The sequence below is a fragment of the Alexandromys fortis genome, unplaced genomic scaffold (genome assembly GCF_014885135.2).
Source record: "Alexandromys fortis isolate MF-2015 unplaced genomic scaffold, M_Fortis_MF-2015_v1.1 scaffold_189, whole genome shotgun sequence".
NCBI classification, from domain to species: domain Eukaryota; kingdom Metazoa; phylum Chordata; class Mammalia; order Rodentia; family Cricetidae; genus Alexandromys; species Alexandromys fortis.
The window spans coordinates 2,791,655-2,805,204 of record NW_026068081.1 but is presented as its reverse complement, the minus strand read 5'-3'; the positions used below and the strand labels follow the sequence as shown (position 1 = coordinate 2,805,204).

Here is a 13,550-nt window from a genome sequence, read left to right as displayed (position 1 = left end):
AAGTAAGGAAGGAACAAAGGCATTGCAGGAGACTTGAATTACACACTATCCCAGGCTGGGAGGTCCAGGACTGTAGAGAGACCTCGTTAGGGCTCTGATAGCCTCTGGGGACAGGAAGCTGAGTGTGACACATGCTTAGCTCACCAAGGTATCTGTGCTGAAGTGTCCCCAGTGCTGTGAGCTAGATAGTATGTGGGGTGTGTGTTGGGGTAGAGGCCGGTAGGACTCCTGGGGAGCCCCACAATCCCATTTTGGCCTCCTGCTCAACCATCCTGGCAACAGCTCTTATGGAACCCAGTAGGAGCGGGGAGGGGAGGGGCAGAAGATTTGGTCACCAAGGGGAGCCCCGCCCCCTTCACAGAGGTGGCCAAGGCTGGGGTTGCAGAAAGACCTGGAACTGGGCTGGCCCTAGGGGAAGGCAATGCCGCCAAAAACAGTGCTTGGCCTGGGCCTTTGTCGTGTGCGCCGCGACACTCCAGCCTTTCTTAGGGACGGCTCAAGTACTGCCTACTGGAGGCCTAGCCTTGAAGTAGCCAAGACCTCTGATTCCCCACCCCCATCGGGTTGAGGCCCAAGCCTTAAAGCAGTTCCTCAATTTTAGCCTTGGTTTTATGTGTTTGTGCTATAACCAGTCCAGGGCCTAACCGTTCCCCAAGTGTTCCTGAGGGTCTCAGGAACTACAGCTGTTCCTCTTCCTTGTTCCTGTCACCCACCCTGTGGGTCTCTGATTGTGCCAGGCCCTTCTCTTTGGTCCACTCTCTTGAGTCTCTAGAAGGATGATGGAGTACAACAGTCACCTCCCCGCTGAATACTTAGTTCTTCATGGCTGCCCCTCCTGCCACCTTCTCTGTACGCCACTCTCCTCTGCTCTGGAGTCACTGAATGGAATAGCACATTAGGCACTGGGGACACGTTTCATAGAGCCCTTGTTGTCAAGGTGTGTGACATAAAGAGTTCCCCGAGAGGACCTGAGAAAAGTTCACTGCCAGGCTGAATGAAGGACCAGGGAGTTCTTTTGTGGTTACATTGGTTCCCTGCCTCCTTTCTCCCCATATTTTCTAGGCTTGGTCTTTGTGTGAGATCCCTCTCCTAGGTTCGTTCTCTCTCTCTCTCTCTCTCTCTCTCTCTCTCTCTCTCTCTCTCACTGACTTCAAAAGAGAGAGACCTAAGATCCTATGATTTTGAGGAATAGGGTGTCCCTCTTGGGCCTCTGACAAGCCATATCATGCCAAGTTCATCAATCACAGGGAGCCATCAAAGAGGCGATCCCAAGACAGAGAGGTCTGGGGAGGTGGGAAAACCTGCTAGCAATCACAGCTGGCTCTAAGGAAAAGGGGAGCAGCCAGACATAGTTCTAGATTCTGGAAGTTATGTGCTCTGTTCCAGGTAGGTCATGTGGTCCTGGGCTGAATCTGGATTGAGGAGCAATTGGAGCTGGACAGAACACCCCTCCTGTAACTCCATCTGGCTCAACAGAGCTAGAGACCTCCAGTTCCCACCCTGAGACTCCCTTCTGGCTCCCTACCCTAGAAGGTTGAATGCTCTGCCTCCCTGTTTACCCTGCTCACACTGAGGGCAGGGACCAGAGGGGAACCAGTGAGGTCAGTTCTTATTAGGTACAGTAGTGGGGAGCCAGGCTCCACCCCACGGAAATTATAGCCTCCTGCGACCACGGCTTGGGAACCTCAGGACAGGAAAGACGTCCTCTACAAGCAATAGGTCAGTTGTGGGGCTGCAGTGCGGCTCCCCCATTAAAGCTCCATTTCTGAGCTTGAATGTGGTGGCGCTGCAGGTGCTGCAACCCCTGCCCTGCTGCCCGCCCCCCCCCCCGCGCCCCAACCTTCCCGGGCCAAGAAGATAACTTGGTTAGTTAGGATGGACTACAGTGAAGCATTGAGACTCCAGAGGCCAGTGCCCCCATCCAAGTACCTGGGGTTCTCAGTGGGGAGCATGAAAGGTTATGGGGGCTGGGAAAAGAGAGGGGAGGACTGCAGATCTCAGCTTGGGAGCAGAGCGGGGGAAGGGCCGGGACTCCCTTCCAGCCTCGAGTCTGGGGGCTCAGGGATATAAGGGAGAACAGGGGTGTGTGTGTGTGTGTGTGTGTGTGTGTGTGTGTGTGTGTGACAATTCAGCAGAGGTCGGGACGTACCACGGAGCCCAGTAGCGGCAGGGAGGGGGGGCGGAGGACGTGGTCACCGAGGGGAGCCCCCGCCCCCTTCACGGAGGCCGAGGCTGGGGTTGCAGAGAGAACTGGAACTGGGCTCGCCCTAGGGGAAGGTAGCGCGGCCAATCCGTCCCCTCCCCACACCCTACTCCAAGGGGGTGGGCGATAGAGAAGAGGTTGGGGTTGGAGCAGCGGTGAGGGGGCCCCTCCCTGGCACCTCCCCCCACCAGACTTGGTCGCGCCCGAAGTGTAACACTTTCTCTTTGTCGGAGGAGCTCCTCTGTTTCCTGTGCAGCAGCTCCCGTTGCGGAGGCACCCGTAGCAGCCCTGGCGGACGAAGGAGCGATGGCAGCGGCCGATATAGCTCGCCAGGTGGTGAGTGCAGGGCTTGGGTACCAGCCCCCAGCCTGGGAGGTGAGGTGGGGGGCTTGGGACGGCTGAGCAGACTTGGCCACAGCCACCACCACTACCACGAGGAGGGCAGTAGGGGCAAGAACCAGAGGCAAGGCGGGACTTTTGCCCTGGGGTCAGCAGCTTAGTCCCCTCTGTCCCCAACACGTCCTGGAGACCTGTGGTGGCAAGAGGGTGGGAGGGCAACTGGCAAAGCCTACTGGCGGGCAGCTGAACTTGCATAGCGGGAGAGAGCTGCAGTGAGCGCCTCCACCTCCCTTGCGGCAGCTGTGGCCCCGCTGCTGGGGCGTTGCCGAATGAATGGCCGCATGAGTACCGAGCCCTCGGGTCCCTGTCCCCTTAGTTTGGCGGCACCCCTGAGCACAGATGCCTGCTGGGACTCCAGCTTGCTCAGAAAGCGGGTTGCGGAGCTGGGGGTAGCCTGGGACCAAAGGTTGAGTGTGGTGAGGGGGCGGGGAGATGAATGACTGGAGTAGGGTTTCTCCATATGCATTACATATGTGACTGCCTCTGTGTGTGTATCAGTGTGTGCTCATATATATGTGCATGGGCGCCCTTCCGCCTTCCCCGTGGCAGGGTTATGTGACCCTGAAGGAGTCGGCCCGTTTCTCTGTGCACACCTATGGTGTGTGTTCCTGCGTCCAAATGCCTCTGTGTCCACTTGTGCTGAGTCCCGCAGGGTCCAATTTGTGCGTCTGTGGAAGTGAGGGGTGCACTTCACCCGGCCCGTGGGTGGCTGGCTGTATATTTTGGCACGTTTCCGAGTGGTTCTCTGAGGGTCGGTCTTGGGTTCAGTGTGCATGGGCTTGTGTGCTCAAACCTGTTGGAGCTGACATCTTTCTGTAGAGACTGAGGAAAATAGCGTGAGACCTGCAGAAGTAGTGTTCCCTCTCTTTTGGTGGCACCAACTCTGGGTAAAAAAAAAATCATTTTAAAAACTAAAGTTTTCCAGCCTGGGATGTGCAGAGAAGTCATACCCAAGAACCGGAGGCTCCATGTTTGTTTGTTTTTAGATCAGAAGTTTGGTTACAAAGGAAGATGTTTCCATTTGTGGGAACAGTCTAGTTTTTCTATTCCACCAGCACCATAAGCTGAAGCAGAATGGGGTCGAAGTAGGGCAAGCATAGCCCACTACCCCGAATACTACCGGATGAAAAATGATAACCTTGTAACCTCACATTTCCTTAGAGACCTGGCTGTGCAATGCGACGCCAGTAGAAACGCGGGAGAAGGAAGCAGCCTCTAGGTATTTGGTATAATTGCAATTGATTTGTTTTCTAAATCCGAATCCAGAATCGGATAGCATTTTCTCTCCAGATAAAGAAATTTCCTGTCTGGCTTTGGAAGGTCAGGGTCATTTATTTGAGACCTTCTCTAGCCCTTGTACGCCCCAGCTCAGAGCCGGCTTGTCGTGCAGTCATGAGGTGAAGGGCAGAGGCAGAGAAGAGACTATTCTCGATGGCGCTGGGATTGGAGAGATTGTAATATTGTAATATTTTGAGGACAACCAGGGCAATTTTCTTATCTGCATTTTAAAGATGCCGTAGGTTTTGAGGAGATGGATCCGTTTCCCGGATTACACTTGTTCTATCCTTAGTGACCCCCCCAATGACACTAGTGATTTTCCTTCTTGTCATAATGAATTTGCATCGACCTGCCCTCCCCACTTTCCCTTTCCTGGATTAGGATTGCAAGGCCTGTGCTGGCAAGGGGAACATTTCAGAAGGCTGCTTCACCTTTGTTTTGCAAATGGGGGTGCAGTAAGGGGTGGCTTTGGGAGGTTCCAGTTTTCTCTGGCTGGCCTTACCACATTGTATACGGAAAAACATAATTGCATGGAGAATTCGGAAGAGGCCCAAGCACTTGAGACTTTGTTATCATGCTAAATGGGTTTGGGGGAAGACTGACGTCACTCTCCATGGCTCCCTCCCCCAAGCCAGTGAAGCTCTTATTTATGTGTCATTTCTCTCTGCTTTCCTCTGAGTCTGCAAGAGGTTGTAATTCACCAGGGGAGGCTGGAATTAACTCAGGAGACTTTGAGTGGCTGGTTGCTTTTGGTTTCTTCAGAGGAATATGCGGCTAGGACTGGGGAAGAGACGACTAGAGAGCCAGGCTACCTGTGGCAAGCTTAGAAGTTCTCAGTAGACTCGGAGGCATGATGCCATGGGAGTAGCGTCTTGGTGTGTATGTCAGGGTGTCTTCACAGAGTCACTGGAGGGTCACTGTGGCCGACTATCATTAGGAAAATGGCATAGGAGTTATTGTGTAGGGCTTACATTTGGGTGTGCGTGCGTTTTGGAAGTTCCTAACTCAGGTGCCTCCCATCTGAATGAACACCACAAAGGATTCTGGGTGACAACACTATTTTTCCACCATTGCTATGAATACCTGTTTGACTGATGTGCACAACTATGGCCAGCCCTTATTAACCGTATCAGAAAAGTAACAGCTATTGTTCATGACTTTCCAACTTCCAGCCTAGTTGGAGATGCAAACTGTGGATACTGATAGAATTCAAGAAGTAGTAGAAGAGCCTTGGGGTGCTTCCACCTGTGAGGGGACTTGGACTGCCATTGTTTTGTGTTTCGAGAGGCTGCATGACTGACTCATCCAGGGTGACCTAGGAAGGCACAGCGCGGTCACCGAAAGCTCTGTCTACTGGCTTTCATTCAGTATTGCATTTTCCGTTCAGCCTGTCAGGACTGTGCTTTCCAAAGTAGAGCGCGCTTGAGTCCTACTTGAACAAATCCCACCCACAATGTGGACAGCGCTGCCTTTTCCAGTTATAGTCCATTAAGCCCTTGCCTCTAATGAAAGCTTGTAAGGACTACAAGAGTTGTCTTTGCCAGGATTGGCCTGGAGGAGCTGTCCTCAAGTTACCACCCGCCATTGAGGAGAAGCCTGCTTTTGCGTTCCAGCCTTACAATCGGAGTAACAGTTATCCACAACTGTTATCCAAAATCAAAAATTGTTTTGAGACAGACTTTCACCTGTTAACCGAGGTTAGTCTGGAACTTCTGCCTGGGGTGCTTTGGATAACAGTTACCTCGTGGTTTTCCTCTTGACGCTCTTCCTTAATCCCTAAAAGTAATAATTGTACTCCAGAAAAAGAAAACCAAACCCCATAGAGCTACCTGAAGCTATAGTGCTGACTTAAGTTTATATGGCCCCAAACAGTGAAAAACTATTGATTCCAAGTCAAGGGAATAGGGGGTAATTTATTATACAGTTTCCCGACTGTTTAGTGCCTCTAAGATTTGTCAGAAACATTAGAGGAACTGGGCCTGGGCGGTGGTGGTGCACACCTTTAATCCAGCACTCGAGAGACAGAGGCAGGTGCATCTCTGTGAGTCTGAGGCCAGCCTGATGTACATAGTGAGTTCCAAGACAGCCAGAGTTATATAGTGAGACCCTGTGTGTAAAAAAAATATGAAAGGCGTGTACAGTGCCAGCTGAAAGACCTCGTCCTGTAATGGAGTTCCCAGTCCAATGGTGAAAGCAGACACATATCTTTATGGAGGGCTGAGAGGGCTCAGTGGGGAAAAAAAACAAAATGAAACAAAAACCACTTACCATGGAAGCCTGACCTGTTGGGTGATTTCTAGACTCAACACAACCTTCTGACCTCCGCACACATGCCGTGGCCTGCGAATCCCCACCTGCATCCTGCATACACACACACTTACACAATAATAAAGTTTTGTTTTGTTTTGTTTTTTGGATATTCGAGACAGGGTTTCTCGGTAGCTTTTGGTTCCTGTCCTGGAACTAGCTCTTCTAGACCAGGCTGGCCTCGAACTCACAGAGATCCACCTGCCTCTGCCTCCCGAGTGCTGGGATTAAAGGTGTGCGCCACCACTGCCCGGCAATAATCAAGTTTTTTAAATCCCTATTTAATTATCATTATCCTAAGTGCTAAAGAGGAGAGCCAGTGCCTGCCATGGGAAGTCATTATAGGGGACCTAATTCAGCTATGGATGAAAGCTGGAAGCGAGAGGAGAGACTTCCTGAGGGCTTCTGGATAGGAAACGGGTAGGTGTGAAGATGGGTGAGATCACACTTCTGCCACTTGCTTGGGAACAGTTCCTTTGTCAACTCACCCACTGCTGTTTTCATTCATTCTTCAACATTTACTGACCAGGCACTGATTCTGCCAGGTCCTGTGCCAAGTGCTGGGGATGTAGTGGTGACCAAGGCACGGAGGACCTCTGCCCCTTCTCAGAGCTGCCAGATGAGGCAGGAATGAGCCCGGTTTCCTCTTGACATTTTAAATGCAGGAAATGTGTTGGTGGTGTATTTATTACAAAACTTCATTATCGTAGACTAATAGGTTTGTAGAATGCAATGAGAATTTGATCGGCAGTCAGATGCATAGCATTTCCTTTGTGGAGTGTCTGATATAAATATGCTATTAATTGCTGGCTTCGTTACTGATATGGTCCTACACCTTGTGTTCTGTAAGGGAACAACCCAATTGCTTTAACTTGGACAAAACTAATTAGGAAAGTTTGTCTGTTGTGGGGGGAAAGCGCTGTTATAAAATTAAATGGCCCTGGTTTGCAGACTTGCTGAGATTTCTAGATTGTCAAAGCCATGCCTTAATATTAACAGGAACAGTCGAGAAAGTCCTTATTTGTGTGTGCATTGAAACTGCACATGAGACCCATGGAAAGAAGGAAAGGGGATGAGGAAGAGAGGGAGGAGGGAGGGGGAGGAAGCAAACAGAAGAAAGCCTTGCCTAGATTTAACTTGCTTAGCTCTCTGGAAATGCTTCCATCTGTTTGGTTTTCTTCCCCCAACAACTTCCTGATCTCTTCATGTTATACCTGCAGCAAGCAAGAGACTTAATCCAAAGTGTAATTGCTGATCAGTGGATAAACAATGAACCACCCACCAGATTACACAGACTCCTTCTTTAAAGGTACTAGCCTTTCCAAGGTGTTTCTAAGAAATAAAAATTCTGCCACGTCCTCATTTCCCCCTCTTCTCCTTGCATCCGCCAACATCCTCAAAGCGGTCAGAGAAAAGCAGACTTGAGTGATGTGGAGACTCTCTGATGTTAAAAAGATTCTCAGCTTAAATCCAAGATAGCACAGTCACGGGTTGTGTGGGTTTTCTTTTTTTTTTTCTCTCTCTCTCTCTTTCCATATTGCTTTAAATAAAAATCTTGGAGCCACCAGCCATGTAATGATGGATTATTTTAAGTAACAACTGGAGGGGGTGCAGAATAAATTAGAAACACAGACCCCTTCCTCCTCGGTTTGGCAGGAGGCTGCTTCTGCTGTGGGGATTTGAAACCGTGGGTTTCTGGGCTGCCTGCATAGAGGAAGGAGGCCACATGCTCAGTAGAGTGAGAACTAACATTCTCCTCGCCTCTCCTCCAGCTTTCGCCTCTCCTCCAGCGTCTCCCCACTAGGGACAGCCATCACCATCTGCTGGATTATGCAGCTGGCCCTGGAGTTGGGTCATTCCTGTGACCAGGGAAAGATTTCCAGGCTGTCTCAGGGACAAGCCTCAGGGTTCCGGTTATCCCTGCCAGGACTCTCTGAAAGCCCTAACGAGGACCCTGGGGTAACAAGAGCAGAGCTCTCCTCCCAGCCCTGATGAGGTGCAAGGTGGTGTTCAGTTTCCTCTCACAGAAGAGGCCCCCAGCTCTGAACACTGGCGCAGAAGCAAGAGCTGCCTTTTTTTTTTCAGATCCCCATTAAACGAGACCAGATGGAGGCAGAGGCAAGTTTAGGCTCCCCAGAGGGTAGTTGGGCATTCACCCAGAGGCCTATGGGTAAACCTTTTCTTTCCAAAAAAAAAAAAATCCCCAAAACCCAGATTGGAGGTAACAATGGCCAGAACACCTAGAAAACTGGTCAAACTGCCTGACTTGAAGGAAATATGTGTGGCTTTTGTGGGAACGTTGACCCACCCAGAGCAGGGGTCACCCCTGGCCTGAAGTGGAGATATTTTACCTAGACAATGGCTTGTTGAGTTAGGTAGACTCGTTAGCTCTGGGGCTCTTGAGTAGAGCTGGGCAGCTGGCCAAGCCTAGGATCAGGCTGGAGTCAGAAGAGAGAGAAGGAAAGGGGAGAGAAAAGTGGGGGGGGGGGAGAAGAGAGGCGAGAGCTGGAGCCCAGACCTCCAGAGCATTGGTTGCCTTGGTTGCCTTCTGCTGGCCAGAGCTATCGCAGGGAGCCCACAAGCTTCCAGTTCATTTTCCTTATCCCTTTTTGCTCCTACCTGCATTAAACCAGGAGCCTCATGGCCTGGAATTTTAGCAGCAGGAAGAAATACATCTGGTATTTAAGTCAGCTTTTCCAGCTGAGAGAAGCAGTCTGCCTGGATCCTAGCATCATTCTCTGCCTCTAAATCACGGAATGACTCGGGGGGGACGAGTCCCTTCCCCCACTCCGAGGTCTCCATTTCTCCCTTTGCAGAAAGAGGCCTTGGGTTAGGTGATCTTTAAGGGAGTTTCCAGTCCTCAAGCTGTGCTGTCCTTATGTCTCCTTGCTCTCCAGGCTCGATTCTGTCAGGTCCTTGTCTGCTGCTGCTTCTGAATGAGGTGGCAGAGCTGAGCTCCACCCCTTCCCTCCTTCAGCCTTGAGCTGAGTGAGGAAAGAGTTTTGGAGAAGGAACCTATGCTTTTAGCTCAGCAGGGTCTCTGCAAGTGAAGTAGAAACACCCATTTGAACATTGCCCGTCTGCAGAGGTATATATAGCGGTTGACTTTTGATAAAAGACACATGACAACCCAATGTTTGTCCGTGGACTCCCACTTCAAATGCACTAGGGAAGCTGGCTAGTTAATGGAGTCCTGCTATGAATCCTTTTCTAGAACGAGAAGCCACTTTGGGATTTATCTTTGGTATTAAAATCAGTTTCATCCATCCGCTTTCCCAACGAGGCGCTTTCATTCTTGTATAGTAAAGATGGCCTCCTTTGTGTTTCCCTGAGGTCCCCTAAACTGCTTCCCCACTGAAGCTTTGGCAAGCCTTGTTCCTCCGTAGAATGCTCCCTAACTTTCTCTTCCAGCCCAGGACATTATAGCAAAAGGCTTTTCTTAGTCCTGCTCCATCAGCCCATGAACACTTCTGGCATCTGATGTCTTGGCTACCCTCGTTTTCATTTTTTTTTTCTTGTTAAAATTTTGGCCCTTATTGGCCTTCTGTGGCTCTCAAGGCGGATGGTATAGTACTTTCCATCCCTTTGTCAATACTGAAGGCTACAAGTGGGGTTTCATCAGGACTTCTGCCATGCTTCAGGACTTAGGATTTGTCTTCTGGCTTACACAACTCTATAATTATGCTGTACTGTTTAATAGTAAGTTATGTATTGTATGTAGTAATAAGATAATAAGAATTTATTGTATTGCTGGTAAAAACAAATGTCTTATATATAATAAAATTGCCCAGATGCTAAAGGCTTTCCTTAACCAAACTTGCTGATTATCTCTGTGTGTGAAGCACTTTCTGGTTGAAGTTGAACATTTTTCTGAAATATCTGAGGCCACTTTCCTGCGTAGGAATGTATCATCATAGAGTCTTTTTTCAAAACAAAACATTTTTTCCAGATTATAAAACTAAATTATGCCTATTCTAGAAAAAAAAAAAAGGACAACAGAAAAGCTACCACCAAGTAACCGGTTAACACTGCTCACTGGGATGCTCCCATGTATGTGTTTTGTTTTGTTTTGCTTTGCTTTGCTTTATATAACAGTTTTTGGCAAATATTTCCTCATGCTATTAAGCACTCTTAGGACATATTTTCATTAGTTGCTTAATATTCCATCATATGTCATTGGATAGGTGAATCGGCTTTGAAAGTCTAGGGGACTGGCACTTTCGCAGTGCCAGAATGATGGCCGCCACTAAGCGGTCAAAGAGGCTGTTGAGAATCGCATTTGAGCGCAGAAGACCAGAGGAGAAAGTTAGGGGAAAGCCAAGTCACAGGTCATGAGTCCCAGGCGTTTCCGCCTCATCCTTGAGGATGACACGCGCTAATTTAGCTACCTTGGGTTTGAACAGACAGGAAATTCTCTATTGACACAGGTGGGCCCACTTAACTTGCTTTCTCTGCTCTGGATGTTGGAGAGGCAGTGGGCAATGGAGGACAGCTGTCCTCCTATTGGGTGTTCCTGGGACTCATTACCCCCCCCCAAAAAAAAAACGGCAACAGGAGAAAGATACACAGCTGGAAGCGCCATAACTCATTGTTCTTAATAGGTACTGTATGAATATGCAATCAAAAACTGAAATTGGTGTATCCTTGAGAGAAGGCGGAAGAGAACAAGAGCAGGGTTTCTGCCTCTGCTTCAAAATGCGGTATAACGTATTTGAAAACCACAGGTGACTGCAGATGAGGAGCAAACAGGAAATGGAATTGGGAGGAGGGAAGTGGGGGCTCTCAGTTCTCAGGAGCACCTTTTCATTTTGCCTTCCTTTAGCGCCTCACAGACTATAACCTAATTACCCTACTCTGAAGGCGAATGAGCAAGGGCTTTCCTTTCCTTATGAAAAATATCCATAAATGATTGCAGGTAACACGTGAGTTCGTCTGTTTAGAAAAGCATCAAACACTACCAAAGCTGACTACACCTTTGATAGGCCCTTGGTTTCTACTTCCTGTCCCTGAGGTAACGATTGGTATCTTTTGGTTTGGTGTCTTTTCATGTATCTGTCTAGGTCTCGTCATACACATACATACACAGACCTTTTGTACTCACTATGCATAGCGTCCCACAACTATTGTTTTCTGTCTTATTCTATGTCTTGCAAGTATTCACATCAGTACGTCTGGACCTGCTGCATTCTGGCTAGCGATTGGTCCAGACTATGCGTGTTGATAATTTATTTTTCAGTTGTCCAGCATTTAAGGAGTTTCTAGTTTTTCATTCCCATAAACAATGCTTTAATGTATTTCCTTGTACAGGAATCTTTGTACAACTGTGTGAAATTCCACTGAACAGAGGTGGTTGCGGGCCTGTGGTAGATTGATGATTTTAGTGATTCGCGGTCATGAACACGGTGCTACCTGCTAGTCAGGATAGCAAGGTAAGGTTTCAGTGTTAGATGTGCTGGGCCAGGTTTCTACTTCCATCTCCTCTTCCGCACACTGTAGTCAAGTGAACATTCAATTAACTGCAATCAGAGTAATTAGGATCTCAATTAATTATACCACCTTAAGGAGAAGGACTAAAGAGATAAGGCACCGGCGGTGCTGTAAGAGAGAAGGGAAGACACTTGGGGTCAGTGAACAATTAGCCCAGTGTTCTGTCTGGAATTCGCATCCACGTATTTTTCTCTGAACAGGGATGATCTTGATATAAGATCAAAGCAAGATAGGTAGCCTCCAGACAGAATTTCCTAAATCAAAAACTGTACAGATGTTTTTGGATGCTTCCTTAACCACAGAGATTGAGACAAAAATCTGACTCCTTCAACCTAGTAAATAGCAAGAAAAACATACCAAACATCCCATGTCCAAAGACTCCAGGTTCTCTAGTTTATTTAGGTAGAGTGGGCACTGGGTAAAAGACACAAAAGAAATAAACACCACAAGTCACCGGTGACATCACTAAATGCAAATCTGTCGTTCCTTCTCTGTAATTCTTAGTGTCTTATTTTTTGCCTCAGATGACAGGAAGCGGGTCATCTCTTTTACTTTTCTGAATATTTACCCTTCTTGGTAAAATCCCCTTTACCTTCCCGTGTTCTGTGGGTGTTTCCAATATTCATTCTTTAGCTTTCCCCTCCCTCTACTGCCTCTCAGACAGCACATCCAATTTGACATCTGTCACTCCTAAAGTTTCTCTCAGCCTTAAATACCTTTAGTTTAGATGATTTACATACACAATTCACACACACAGTTGAAAGCCTTTAACACGTTTACTGTCATCAATAAAATGCAGATTAAAGAATGTGATACCATCTTCCAAGGAATCAGTTCCCAGTAGATAAAGGCCCATGATGCTTCATGGGTACGCAAACATAGACACAGTAGTGGTAGAAACACACGTTAGTACTGTCCTCTGCTAAGTGATCCACCAGTATTTAAAATGTCTGAGCCTTTGGAGCTAGCAAGATGGCTGGGCGGGGGTGGGGGTGGGGGTGGGGGTGAGGGGGAGGTACCGCTACCAAGCCTGAAAACTTGAGTTTGGCCCCAAAGACCCACATAGAAGGATACAGCCAACTCTTGTTGATTGTTTCTTGACCTCCACACAGGTACTGTGGCATGCGTACTGTCACAGACAAACAAAGAGATATAAAAAAATATGAACCCTTTGCTCCAGCAGGCTTCAATTTTAGGAAATAGAGACATTTTCAACCCTACCAAAAAAAACTGTTGTTTATTTTGTTTTGTTGTTGTTCTTTATGTAGAAAATCTGGAGATAACACTAAATGTCCAGCAGTAGAAGTTATAGTAGGGATAGGTGGCAGACTCCTTCATGCGCATGCTACATGGCCAATAAAAATAGCGGTTTGGAGCCCAGAGAGATGGCTCCGTGGTTAAAAGCTCATATCCATACCACTCTTGCCGAGGATCTGCATTTGATCCCCAACACCCACATCAGATGGGTCATACTTGCCTGTAACTCTGGCTTCAAGGGATTCAACTCCTTCTTGTCTCTGCGGGCACCTACATTCGTGTGTACATACCCACACACACATGTGCACATCTTTCAAGATAAAATGGGTCTTTATAAAGATGCTGTTATAATGGAATTAGTGATTTATAAGTATAGCTAATTCCTCAAGAAAACATCTGCACTGCGTGTCAGGGCATTAAGTCAGATTGTGCAAAAGAACAGGTAACGGTAACCCCGCTTTGCTAAATAAAGGTGTACCGACTGGCAGGAAGTACATATTGCTCATCTTGGGAGAATGAGAATATCATAGATGACTTTTATTTTCTTCCTGTTAATTTCTATGTTTTCTGGTAATTTCTACTAATGTAAGCATTTGGGAAGTAGAAGCAGAGAGATCAA

General features: G+C 48.0%; 1 protein-coding gene across 13 annotated transcripts in view; it reads left to right on the top strand.

Annotated features, from left to right (window-relative positions):
• The window catches only part of Septin6 (septin 6), a 134,371-nt gene that overhangs the window by 58,727 nt on the left and 62,094 nt on the right, over positions 1 to 13,550 (top strand). For 8 of the 13 annotated variants that reach the window (XM_050121901.1, XM_050121897.1, XM_050121894.1 and 5 more), the window contains exon 3: positions 2,437 to 2,539. The exons of 1 other annotated variant lie outside the window; for it this stretch is intronic. In XM_050121901.1, the coding sequence (XP_049977858.1) occupies positions 2,437 to 2,539 (103 nt within the window). Of the gene's footprint in view, positions 1 to 15; positions 2,540 to 11,494; positions 11,617 to 13,550 lie in introns of those variants that run through there. 4 more of the 13 variants (XM_050121904.1, XM_050121905.1, XM_050121898.1 and 1 more) reach the window with 4 other exon arrangements.